Genomic DNA, 13,797 nt, shown 5'->3' with positions numbered 1-13,797 from the left:
AGCAGATGCAGTGTTAAAATCTTCTAGTCGTTCATTTGTGGTACGAGGCAAGTGCATATGTCTGGTTGGTAAGAACAGATTTGGGAAGATTGGTGGGTGGCCAGGCTATTATGATTAAGGAGGGTTCATGACAAGGTGTCGATTTGAGTAAAAATTGGTGGGTCATCTCTTGCTTGATGAGTTTGGATCGTGTGTCTCGTATGAGGTTTCCATTTGGTGGAGTGCATATATCATCATTCCAGAGCATTTGGGGGAGTTGTTTGACTGTTGCAATGATTGACAGGTGTTTGGCAGAGTCTTCGGGGTGTTCTATGACCGGCATTTCATGAGTTCTGAAGTATTCAGCTAAATAGTTGTGCAATATTGGGGCATGCTGTGAAGATATGGTACTTTGGGTTATCGTTGAGGTGTTCTATGGCTTCGAGCTAAGTGGTAGAGTGTGTTGATGACGATCGGATTGTAGGATTATGGGTTGTATCAGTTTCCAAATTGAGAGATTTCTAGGTTATTTCTTTGAATGGTAATATGCTGGTGAATCACGGGTGGGCTTGAAAACGGTAGCGAATGGTAATCGGATCCCCAGTATTTCCTTGTCAAGAAAGGTCTAAATATTGGGGTGGTGCAAGAAATGGCTTCGGGTTCCCAGAAAGTTCACTCAGGGCGATCATATCAGATTGAGTCACTTTCGGGTTGGCGGTCTACGTGACTCGATTGAGTTAGAGGCGACTGGTTCTGATTGCTCGATTATGTGTTACTGAGTTTCAAAGAATTTATCATGGTTATGACCACGATCGGAGTTGATGTTTTCTACAGGTATAGAAGCTATATTACATGTGGTGGTGTTCTCCCGGATTGAGATAAATAAAAGATTCTCGGTTGATGAAGTGTTCAATTTGCGTAAGGTTCAAAGTTGACTATGAGATTTTCGTAAGTGCTGCGAGTTATCATGTTAGAGGCGATGCGCCGTGTGAGGGTTGGAAAGTTGCGTGTGCAAGGTTGCAGATAGTTTCGGAGGGAAGGATATGAGTTCTTGATGTTACGAACGATTTTGGATGTTTAAGGTTTAGTTGGCACTATGTGTTCCCATCGAAGTAGAGTTCTCCTGTTGGCAGGCACATTGTGTTTTGACTTATGGGTATTTCTCTGTGAGATGATGGAGTATGAATTAGTTGTCAGCAATTTGAGTAGCGGTGTTGAGATTGGGTATGAAAATTCTGGTATTCATGAGGCTAAGAGACTGAATGTTCTTGTTGGCAGTCTATTCCTTGATTGCGAGTTGAGAAGAAATGTAGAGGATTGGATGATTGATAGTAGGTGTTATGGAAAGGTTGTTATAGACTTTTGGAAGGTTTATTACATGTTTGAGGAAGATCGAAATTTGGTTTAGGGATTACTTTGAGCCTAATGAGAATGTGTATTCTGTATCGGATCAGACCTGTTTGTTCTTGCGCAGTTGTTACCATATGTATATCATTGGGTGGAATGGATGTCATTCGCTCCTTGGTTTATGTTATATATTTCTCTCTTATACTATGGCGGGTTGTGAGGGTTATATGATTCTTCATACGCATATTGTGATTCAGTTTAGGCCTCATGGCATTATGGGCGAGATAGCCTATGTGATATTGATTTGCTTATTGCACCATAATTGTGCTTATCTTTCTCAGTATTGTTTGTTCCTAATGATTTTCCCCACAGTTATATTTTGTGCACCTTGTTGTGCTTGATATTGATGCACATGTGATCGGTGAGCCCGAGTATTATGGCTCGGAGGGTACCCTATATGGATTGATATGATGGGATCGGATTGCATGCCGCAACGGTACAGTGATGAAATGTGGCTCCTTATTTCTATTTCGTGTATATTGTTTTCACCCTGTTGAAAATAGTTCATAGTAAAATGCTAAAATTTCCTTGCCTGCTTAACTTTCTTAGTAATTTTCTTATTTAGTTTTCTTACTGTTATCTGTCATGTCTAAATTATTAATTTTTGGTGTACAGAAACGGGTTGTGTGTGGATCCATATGATTAGTGTTGATGCTTGTCGGTATGGTTGCTTGTGTTGGCTAAGATGAGGTTTCTAGACCTGAGATTTGTGCTATTGTTGAGGATTTGGACAATGGCCCTAGTCGGGCGAGTGAGTTTCTTGGCTTATTGATCAGATGAGTGGTTAAGCGGGTATGCGTGTTTCTTTCATAATCGATAGGGTATGAAGGTTTTGAACGAGATTCTAATCGATACGAGGTTTGCTACCGGCACCAGATTTATTTTGGATTTGGTTTAGGTAGTAATGGTGGTCAGCAGTTCCTACTGTGAGTGTCGAAGTGATGGGGCATATCATGTGATTACATCTTGTGTTATGGTTGTGACTTGATACAACTTGTTCAGACTTATAAAGTGTGTGGATGTGGGATTCGGGTCTTATAATGAGTTCGGAATGATAGAGATTGAGTTATAAGGTTTAAGGACTAAGGTTGAAATAAGGATCTTTAATTATGTTGGGTTGGCGGGCTTATGCAGATTAGGGTGACGTGCTATCACCCCCGGGTTTATGCTTAGTATGATTACACCACGATTTGATAGCTTTGGAACGACTCCTAGCACATTCGAGGACGAACATGTGTTTAAGTGGCGAAGGATGTAACGACCTGACTGGCCGTTTTGAGAATCTGCACTTCGCTCGGTATCTTAAGGGCTCGAGTATCTCTGCATGATGTATTATGACTTGTGTAAATCGTCGGTATTGATTTTCAAGTTATCCGGAATCAATTTGGAAGAATGAACTTCAAGATTTAAGTTCTAAGTTGGAAGAATTGACCGAGTTTTACTTTTTAGCATTTGACCCCGGAATGGAGTTTCGTCAGTTCCATTAGCTCCGTTGGGCGATTTTGGACTTAGGAGCGCCGTCCGAATTATAATTTGGAGGTCCGTAGTTGAATTAGTCTTGAAATGGTGAAAGTTGGATTTTTGAGAAGTTTGACCGGGAGTGGACTCTTTGATATCGGGGTCGGATTTCAATTCCGGAAGTTGGAGCAAGCTCGTAATGTCAAATGTGACTTGTGTGAAAAAATTAAGGTCAATCGGACGTGATTTGATGGGTTTCGGCATCGGTTGTGGAAGTTTGAAGTTTCAAGTTCATTGATTTTTGGATTGAGGTGTGATTCATCGTTTCGATGTTGTTATGTGTGTTTTGAAGCCTCGAGTAAGTCCGTGTTATATTATGAGACTTGTTGGTTTGTTTGGACGTAGTCCCGATGGGCTCGAGTGAGTTTCGGATAAGTTTGGGTTGTGTTGCGCTCGTTTTTTTGTGTTTCGACGTTGTTTCTTCAAGCATGAATGGTACTATATTAAGCAAATGAGCTCCAATTTCTGTTTTTATTGAAGCATTAGATCCGTATCGTAATTATGGATCCATATCAAAATGAATCGTCGAATTTGGGTATCGTATGAGGAGTTTATGATCATTTTACTAAGAATTGGGTTGCTAGATTTTTTAGATTAATTACGAAATTACCACTGATTTCGTTTTTAAAAATCTGCACTATTTTCAAATATTGAAACCAACATATCTCCTTCAATATAAGGTTAAATGGAGTGATTCAAGAGCCTAACTTGACTAGAAGCTCACAATGAATCCTTTGGAAGCATCAAAAATGAGTTTCGAGATTATTTGGCACAAGAAACGAGGCAGAACAATGTTAAAACAAAGATTTTATTTATTTAACATATTTTGAGTTGGGGAGCTTGGAATTGGGAATTTTTTAGGCGATTTTCACCATATGAATTGGGGTAAGTGTTCTCTACTCAGTTTGGTTATATTCCATGAATCTATCTTCGATTTTAGCTTTTGGTTGATGAATTTTAAAGAGAAAATTGGGGGTTTTGGCATAAAGTTTCATAATATAAATTTTTGAGTTTTGAACTTCGATATAGAGTCGGAATTGAGTGAAACTAGTATGGTTGGACTCATAATTGAATGGATTGTCGGATTTTATGAGTTTTGTCGGGTTCCGAGGAGTGGACATGGGTGTGATTTTTGGCTGGATTTGGGATTTGATTTAGGATTCGATCTCTATCATTTGAAATTGTTTCCTTGGGCTTTATTTGATATATTTGAGTTGCTTTTGGCTAGTTTTGAGCCGTTCAGAAGTCACTACACATGTGATGGCATTTTGGAGCATCACTTGGCTTGCTCATTATTGTTATTGGCTTGTTCGAGGTAAGTATTTTGCCTAACTTTGTTGAGAAATTTTTTTCTCCTATTTGTCATTGTTTGCTACATGCGGGGGTGATACATATATGAGGTGACGAGCATATATGTATGTGCCGGGGTTAATCATGCTCGGGGGTAGATTGTGCTATAATTATGTCTTGTAGGATTACATAACTTCCTTGCTTCATGCTTCACTTGATTTACCGATGTTAACAACGTAGTATAAAATTTAGTAATCAAGAATTAGCCCAATATAACTTGATCGAATTTGATAGAATTCCGAAAATACATTGATGTGTCTAATTCGGTCATCTCTATGCGAAATCATTATTACATTACTACGGCCCATATTCATGAGATACTAGACTCTTTTCTTGTGTTGTGGATCATTGTGAGAATTGTGGATGTATTTGAATAATACGATTCTTGAGGGTTGTTGAATCATTGTTGATTTGGAAAGATGTGGTTGAGATTTGTTTGAAATATCTGTTAAAACACTCTTCTTGATGTTATTTGTGCTTCCTGCCTTATTTGTCATTGATACTCATATGCTTGGTAAGGAAGAGTGCAAAGTACGAAGGGTGATGCTGTGCCATTATTTATACATTATCATGTAAGGGAGAGTGTAAAGCACGAAGGGTGATGCCATGCCGTATTATTGAGATTAAAAGTACGAAGGGTGATGTCGTGCCACATTATTGAGCGTAAAAGCACGAAGGGTGACTCTGTACCATATCATTTGAGAGTTAACGCACGAAGGGTGATGCCGTGCCATTTCATTTATATCATTATTCTTGTATGTTATTGTGAGGTCCTGGCACGATGGGTGTTTCCGTGCAGGCGAGGATAAGGGGCATGCATTATGTTTGATATCAGTCTTTCGTGTATATGTTCTTGTCTTTACCTTGAACTGTTATTGTCATAATTATGGATCTGATGTGATTTACTGCCATTGTTCTGTCATGATATCCATCTCAATTGTTATTGTGTTGCTCATACCTTCTACTTGCTTAACTTGCAAATACCATGCCTATTTTCTACTTTTATAATTATACTCATGTTGTATCTATTCTGGTTCACCTTAGTGTAAGCTTTCCACCATGCTAGTCATTCATACCATTACTTGTTAACTTGTAAAGATCTTATGTTTGCTTCTTGTTTGCTATATTTGTACTTAGACCTCCACTATGCTAGTTAATTGAAGTTGATACTCTTTGTTTTCCTATTGATTGTTATTACTCACGTGCTTTCCGCCTAGTCTTTTAATATTGCCCACATGTATATCCTCGTCCATTGTTATTACTTGCGTATTTCCTACTTTGTAATTCCTGTTATGGTGTTTCTATCATCTGGTTGGTTCTGTTATACGTATATTTTGGAAGGATGAGTTGAACGTACGAAGGGTGTTGTCATGCTAATTGATTTGTCACATAAATTTGTTTATATATGGTGAGGATGAGACAGAAGCACGAAAGGTGTTACCGTGCCATTTGACTTGATATCTTGGATATACTTCTCATACCAGGAAGGATTGTAAATCTTCTACTGTGATTCCTGCTAGTAATTATTGACTGTCTCGCAGAGTTGTATGCGGTACTTTTATTTGTTATGTTTGAAACTGCCTATACTGTTAGTCTAATGTGCATGTTATAACAATAAGCATCTTTCAACTAAAAGCCTCGTCACTACCTCGACGAGGTTAGACAAAATACTTACCAGTACATGAGGTTGGTTGTACGGATACTGCACTTCTGCACGTTCCGTACAGATTTTGGAGCGGAGCTGCTGGTGACGTCAGGTGTTGATTCGGAAGATATTCGTGCGTCTGGCTATAGCTTCCACTTGTCCTTGGTAGTTTAGATTATTGCTAATCTGTTTATGTAACCTTCAAATAGAACGTGTACTTATTTGTATCAGTTTTGAAATTCTAAATCTTAGAAGCTCGTGATTCGTACTAACATGTCTTGGTAAATTCGTAAATGCTCAGTTATCTATTTTCTTTTCTCTTATAATCTCAGTTGAATTGTGTTTTTCTGTTACTTGGCTTACTTAACGGGTTGAGTTAGGTACCATCACGACTTGTTATTTTTAGCTCGTGACAGAACTGTGATAAAGTCAACTGTGGACTTGTAAAGCTACATTGGTGATTAATGGAAAATGTTTAATTACCCAAAAAAAAAAAAAGGAATATGAGGGGTATAACTTTTATCCCAAGTTCTTTTAAATTGTTTTTTAAAAAGACGGCTCAAATCTAATTTTCTAAAAAAAGCTAAACCAAAATCAAATCTATTAAATGTTTGAAAAACTAAACAAAAATCAAATCTAAGAGCTTCTAAAATATGTTGTACTTTTTGATAAACCCAATACAAATTTGTGAAAAATGCTATCATCAATTAGAAGATTGTCAATGTCAATATCAATATCAATATCATCAATTTCCTCCTTAACCCTTTATTCATTTCAATCTCCAAATTCACTACGCAAACTAATCATGGATTCATCATCTTCAAAAAACCACAGCTTTAATAATACTTCTCAAAAAAGACTATTAGCCTTAGCTCAACAATTGCGTCTTTACAAACCCCCACCACCTCAATTTGACTCTGATTTTGAGGAGCAAAAATTGGAAGAGAGTGCAGGGAAAGTTGTTTCTCAATTGGGTTTTCAAGAATCAGTGACACCAATTTCTGCTGTGCAAACTGAAAGATTTAAACCTAAAAGAGCTGCTGTTTTGATCTGTCTTTTTGAAGGGGATGATGATGGGGAATTAAGAGTTATTCTTACTAAGAGATCTTCTAAGCTCTCTACTCACTCTGGTCAGTGAATTTTAGATCCTATTTTTTATTTTATATCGCGCACTTTTGCTTTTCGGTTAATGATACATTTTTAGATTTGGAAATAATTTAATTTTAAACTTCATGATGATTTGTTTGGCATATCTTCCTTTTTAATTTGTCCAAAAGAATGACCATTTATGTATTAAGAAATAATTTAATTTAAACTTCTTATTTTACCGTTAATAGTTATTAACTTCTTATTTTACCTTTAATGAGATAGATTTATATCCATGCAAATATTTGTGCCTTATTTTAGATCACAAGTCTCAAAAGTCTTTCTTTCTTTTTTAAATTCCGTACCTAGTCAAACGATGGAACATAAATTGGGACAGAGGGTGTATCTATTTATTGTTCCGGAATTTATATTGTTTGGAGCTTAGAAGTAGTAGTTATGGTGGTTGATTGATCATCATAGTGTAGTGGGGTTTTGGAAGATTGCATGCAGAACCTGTAATTTATGTTAAAGGACATATCTTTCAGTATTGGAATGAAATGAGTCCGAATAGAACGGTTTGGATATAGAGGTCAAGGATTCATATGGCCGACAGACTCAAAATAGTTTTTGGGATTGAGACGTAGTTGATTGGTTGTTTTGATATATGGCTGTGATTTGATGCATGCAAGACAGCAAGAGGTATGCAGTTTACATGTCGATGATGATAGTGTGGCTTGATGTATGTTTGGTATTTATCCAGCACAGTTAATTTGTTCAGCTATAATGTAAGATTGCCTAGCTTATGAAAAATTATTGTGCTGGTTTTGCATGATAAAATAGGAAGTCTTGAAATATAACCAGTTTTCTTTTAGATTTATAAGAGGATTGTAGTCCACCATTGATAATCAAGATTGTTACGTTTCCCACATCGGTTGAGGAAATGAGATGTTGTCTGCTTGTATAGTCTTGGGGCAACCCTCGCCTCATAAGCTAGCTTTTGAGGTTGAGTTAGGCCCAAGATCTATTTTCTTAACATGTAGTAGAGCCAGATCCATTCATATTCTCGGTTTCCTAGTATTGGTCCCCCATGTTATGTTATCCACGTTCCATATATCTTGACTTGGTTGTGTGAGAGGTGTTTAAGTGTACTAAATTAGTCGACGAGATGGGTTGTTGTCTCCTTATATGGTCTTGGGTACACCTCAACTCCTAAGCTAGCTTTTTGAGTTGAGTTCGGCACATAGACATTTTGTCTATACAATGTCCTTGTTTCGACTTTTCGTCCAGTTGATTCCATGTGTTAAATTGATAGCTAAAACTAAGTTGACATAATTGTGTTATAGTTTTCTTGTTTTCTCTAGAGATTATGGTTGGATGCTTCTGATAACCAGTTTGATACAGACAGAGGCGGATCCAGGATTTGAACCTTACGGGTTCCCATTCCCAGCGATCTCAAATAATATATAATAATAACTGATCGGGACAAAAAATTTCAGCAAGTTCTTTTATTTGGCTGGCCTCTTTTAATTTAACTTCATTTGTAGTGTTTTTTAATAAGAAAATAGAAACAACACAAGTGCCTGCGGATGTCGTTTTGTGAAAAAACCAAAGGTGAAGTTAAAAAACTGTCAAATATAGGATTCGAACCCTCGTCAACCAACTTACAAAAACATAGTCTAAGCAGGGTCCTCATTTGCCGCTGAACAAACAGCCGTTTCTAGTACTGGGTTCCCAGCGACAATTATTTATACATTTAGTGTATTTCTCGATACAAATACAAGACCCGACAAAAGTTACTGGTTCCCAGGAACCCGTACCCGATACTGTAGATCCGCCCCTGGATACAGATGTGTTGCTGCTGAAATGATGTTATTTAAATGTTTAGGCAATTTACTATCTTTCTTGTGATTGATAGTTTGCGGCTTGCAAATTTTGTCTAATTGATCCATACTTTTGTTTATTCAAGATATTAATTTTCTATAATCTTGTTACCAAATTGCTTGAAGTATTTTAAAATATAACGTTTGCTGTTATTTATACTATCCTCTCCTACGTAGTGTTGTGCTAGTTTAGCTGATTTGAACTAAAATGTCACTGATGTAGGTGAAATTGCATTACCTGGAGGAAAAGCAGAAGAGGGAGATGCAAGTGATGCTGACACTGCAACCAGAGAAGCAAAGGAGGAGATAGGATTAGATCCTTCATTGGTTAATATCGTGACTTGCCTCGAGCCATTCTTGTCTAAGGTATGTGGTTATCATCTAGCCTATAAAGAAACTTCGGGTGGATGTAATCATAGTATTGGTTGAAAAACAACTTGTTTCCTCATAAACTTGCTGAATTTTTAGCTGAACTTTCTAGTAGAGCGCACAAATGCAGGGTAAGGCTGCGTACAGTAGCTTAGTGCACCGGGCTGCCCTTACTAGTAGAGTGCACCAATTTTATTTGCTTGTCTGCGTAAATGATCAGAGAAATGTATCTGGAATGTAATGGTGAATCTGCTGAGAAAAACTTCTCTGTTTCTGTGCCAGTTTAGTATGGAGAACACACTTTCATAAGGCTCAACTTGATGTTTTAGTTTTTCTTTAATTATTTCTTCAAGAACAACTAGGCCTCAGTCCGAAACAAGTTGGGATAGGCAATATGAATTCTCAATGACTATTTTCCCCATTTAAATTCATGTCAGACCAACACCATACAAAACAAAAATGGGAAGTACTGGAGGCTCTTTATATTTCCTACTGGCATAATTTATTCAACAAGATTAAAATTCATTTAGGGTTTCTTCCAAGCAGTAGTTGTGCTCTGCTGACACTGTACGATTCATTTAGCCTTAGGCCCAAAGATTGTGTACTGTTTAAATTCTTGTTCTTTCCTTCTCCATCGTAGTGTATGATCTCCTGCAAATCTTCTATAGTGCTGGTTATCTCAGAAGTGCACTTTATATTTAATACATCAATGTAAGAATGATATACTCTCCTTGTTCCATGTCTCTTATCCCTATCTAGGACGGGGGTCCTCGTTTGGTTGGGGGAGGGAGGCAAAGAAAGACGAATAAGAGAAAATGGTCGATGGAAAATATGATACACTAGAAATGCAAAGAAACATGAAGAACATTCACAAGTCAAGAGTTGATAATTTCACATTATTGGCTGAACATGGATCTGGATAAGCCTCCTGTTATTGTTATTTCTTTCTTCTATGTCCAACTTAAAATTCAAACATTGTCAAAATTATAGGTCTCTTAATGTCTTAAAAGAGCAGCATTGTAGTTAATGTACATTAAACAGAAAGACATTGCAGTACTTTACTAGCGTCTAGCTGATTCTTGGTTTAAGTTTTGCTGCAATTTTGTGCATATCTTTGGTATTCTGATTGCACTCCGAGTTTTTGTAGTGTTAAGAATAATAAGGTGCTGGTTTTGATGTTGTGAGCTTCGCTAATATACTGCAAATATTTGAGCTGTATGGTGCTCCCAAAGCGAGTTGGCATTTTTACCATTTAGCAGTGAAATTAACCAATTTCCGAAGTAAATTAAAACATTGGATAACATAAACTTACACATTCCGGAACTGCTTCAAGGATACTACAGATCTCCAGAATTTAGACTTGCAAGAGTATCAATAACAAAACGGAAAATGCCTAAAAATGCCACTCAACTTTCAAAAATGGTCTATCCATGCCATCCGTTAAAAAATTGCTATCTCCATGCCACTGCCCTTACAGAAATGGCCCATCTATGCCATTATTTGACTAACGACACAAAAAAAATTTAAATTTTTTTTAACACTAACATTTCCACGTGTAATGTCTTCATTGGTCCGAATTAACCCATGCCCCACTTAATTTTAACCTCAGTTAGGTCGATTAATCCAAATCCCACCCGGTTAAGTTTTTACCCAAATAATCAACTCAACCCAAAGCCAAACCTAACCCTTCCAAATCCCCCCTCTCCGGTCATCTTTCCCAAGTCTTGGCCCTTTCCACCATTTTTCTCAAGGAAGCCGCTGCTTATGGTCTCTGCCTTGCTGAAATTGGTGAGATGGTGAGCAGGGAATTCCGTAGTGGGGAGGAGGAACCAAGTGAGCTTGAAGTTGTTTGCTTGGAGGCAAGAAGGCTGATTACTGAGAGGGAGATTCTTTCTCCCAAGTCTGAAGTGGATGAGGAGTTTCAATTTGACATAGATTGCGAAGATGCTGGACATGATTATAGTCCCAAATTGATTTCTCGGGACTTCATGAACCGAAACCCATTTCATTTTCCAATTGGAGGAAATGGCTGCTTCCCAGTCTCTAAACTAGATGAAAGGATTTAATGGTGCTAGGGTTACAATTTCAGAAAGATAATGGAGAAATTGGATTTAATGGAGGTTTTAGGGTTGCTGATTTGGGGAAGAGGACTGGAGAGTGAAGGGGATTTGGTTTTGTTTGAATCGGGTTGGGTTTGGGTAGATGGACCTAACCAAGGTTAGAATTAAGTGGGGCATGGGTTAATTCAGACCAATAATGACAGGACACGTGGAAATTCAAGTCTTATAAATATTTTTAAAAAAAAAAATTTCAGCCGTTAGTCAAATAATGGCATAGATGGGCCATTTCTGTAATGGCAGTGGCATAAAATAGCATTTTTTTAACGGATGGCATGGATAGACCATTTCTGAAAGTTGAGTGACATTTTTAGGCCTTTTCCGATAACGAAATTTCGAATACTTTTTTTTAAAGAAATCAAAGATTGCTGTTGGATTAGAATTGAAAATAAAAAATGTTAATCGACTTAGGATGGAGAGAGTTAGTGGAGGTGATCACTGACGATATCTTCATTAAGGCATTACACCATTTTCTAGTAGACTTTTGAAATGTCAACCATTTCCTTACTATTGAAAATGTTCTTTTACTCGTATAACTAATTACATGTTCAGTATTTAAATCTGTGCATGCTTGAGAAGCTACCTTACCAGTCCGGGATATTATCAAAATTTATGAACAACCTAATTTGTGCGCATCTCGACTATTACACCGGTTTCTTGCTATCTCCCACCAACATATGTACTGACTAACTATAAAATTCCTCTTATTTACATGGCTTACCATATCAACTAAGCAAAGACAATAATGCATTTTAGGATATAAGAATTAGTTGGTTATATTAGATTATCACTTTGTAGTTCTTGAAATAAGTGGGATTATACTGAGTTGTTGTAGTAGTTCTTGAAATAGCTATTAAGAGCAATTTTCTTCTTGTTTGGCCGAACTCGTTGTTGCATCATCCTCGAAGTCTTTGGCGGATCTCGTTTCAGACTTCTTTGTTGTTAGCTCATCCATTTTATTCAAGCTATTACCAAGTTTGGTCTTGTCTAAAACTTGGTGCTGCTAAATATTTTAAATTTACACAACTGTAAATCTGAAGAGGAACCTTGGCGTAATTGGGTATAGTTGATGCTATGTGACCAAGAGGTCACGGGTTTGAGCCGTGGAAACAGCCTCTTACAGAAATGTAGGGTAAGGCTGCGTACAATCGAACCTTATGGTCCGTCCCGTCCCTGGACCCCGCGCATAACGAGAGCTTAGTGCACCGGGCTGCCTTGTTTTTGTTTTTTACATAGCTGTGAACCCGAAATTTGAATCCTGATAAGTGTCACTATAATGGAGAAATTATTTTACTAGCAACGAAACAATCCCTTTGTACTTTTTGGTTGCGTGTGTATTTCTCATACATTTGTTATTTTTGCAGCATCTTCTTAGAGTAATTCCTGTAATTGGGATTCTCTCCAATAAAAAGGAATTCAATCCCACTCCTAATATTGCTGAAGTAGAAGCAGTTTTTGATGTACCATTGGAGATGTTTCTCAAGGTTTGTACTTTCCTTCGACAAGTGACGAATAAGTTTCTTCCATTTCTTGGATACTCACGCGAAATATCTTTATTCAGGACGAGAATAGGAGATCAGAAGAAAGAGAATGGATGGGAGAAAAGTATCTGATTCATTTGTTCGACTACGAGTTGGACAACAAGAAATACTTGATCTGGGGTCTAACTGCTGGGATTTTAATTAGAGCAGCATCGGTTGTGTATCAGAGACCACCTGCATTCTTGGAACAAAATCCTAAATTCAAGCTCCCTAAAGTGGTGGACAAGGATACTACAATGAGTTAACTTTGATCCTTGTATTTCTTTTATAATCCAGCTTGTGTAATAAATTAAATTAAATGCACATAGTGGAATATTACTATGTATTTTTCAAACCATCAGATGTAGTGAAAAAATTTAAGACCCTCCAATAATAAATTTTACATCATTTTTAAAACTAAAAATACCTTCCTCAGAATTTATGCTTTACAAAGTGGATTTCAGGGCACATATTTTTTTTTGTAACGTGGTGTCGGGCCAGCTTGTGCAGTTTTGAGCTCAGATGCGCAAGTAAAAATTGCACGGGACGCCCTATTTGGTCTCCCACATTTAACATATACCCATTTTTTTTTTAAAGTTTTAATTTGTACTCACTTTTTAAATAACTTCAGCCCCCTTTCTCCTCTTCCGTTTTCTTCTTCTTTCTTCTGCTGTTGTTGGTGCTGCTATGAATATACAGTAATACAGATATTCATAGATACAGCTTGGAAAGTTTCACATATTCCTGAAGTATATTATACGTATTGGAGGGACGGTTGTTGGATGGTGCATTCACTAAAGGAGAAGTGCAAAAATCAGACTTCTAGCCATTCTGGAGCTGTCACTCGGACCTATGGAAGGCGAAATTCTCTGTAAATTTATTCGGTCACTTGAAGAACGTGAAGTTCCACGCTTCTCACACTTTCT

The 13,797-nt window shown here is 37.3% G+C and overlaps 1 protein-coding gene across 1 annotated transcript; it reads left to right on the top strand.

Moving 5' to 3' along the window:
- Positions 1-6,552: 6,552 nt before the first annotated feature.
- On the top strand, positions 6,553-13,295 carry LOC104221935 (nudix hydrolase 15, mitochondrial). The gene is made up of 4 exons (XM_009773095.2): positions 6,553-7,029; positions 9,089-9,231; positions 12,716-12,835; positions 12,913-13,295. The coding sequence occupies exons 1-4, from the start codon at positions 6,594-6,596 to the stop codon at positions 13,135-13,137; spliced, it is 924 nt and encodes a 307-aa protein (XP_009771397.1). The 5' UTR covers positions 6,553-6,593; the 3' UTR covers positions 13,138-13,295.
- Positions 13,296-13,797: the final 502 nt, after the last annotated feature.

Source organism: Nicotiana sylvestris, chromosome 8, assembly GCF_000393655.2.
Source record: "Nicotiana sylvestris chromosome 8, ASM39365v2, whole genome shotgun sequence".
In the NCBI taxonomy this organism is placed as follows: Eukaryota; Viridiplantae; Streptophyta; class Magnoliopsida; order Solanales; family Solanaceae; genus Nicotiana; species Nicotiana sylvestris.
This window is presented reverse-complemented; position numbering and strand designations above follow the sequence as displayed.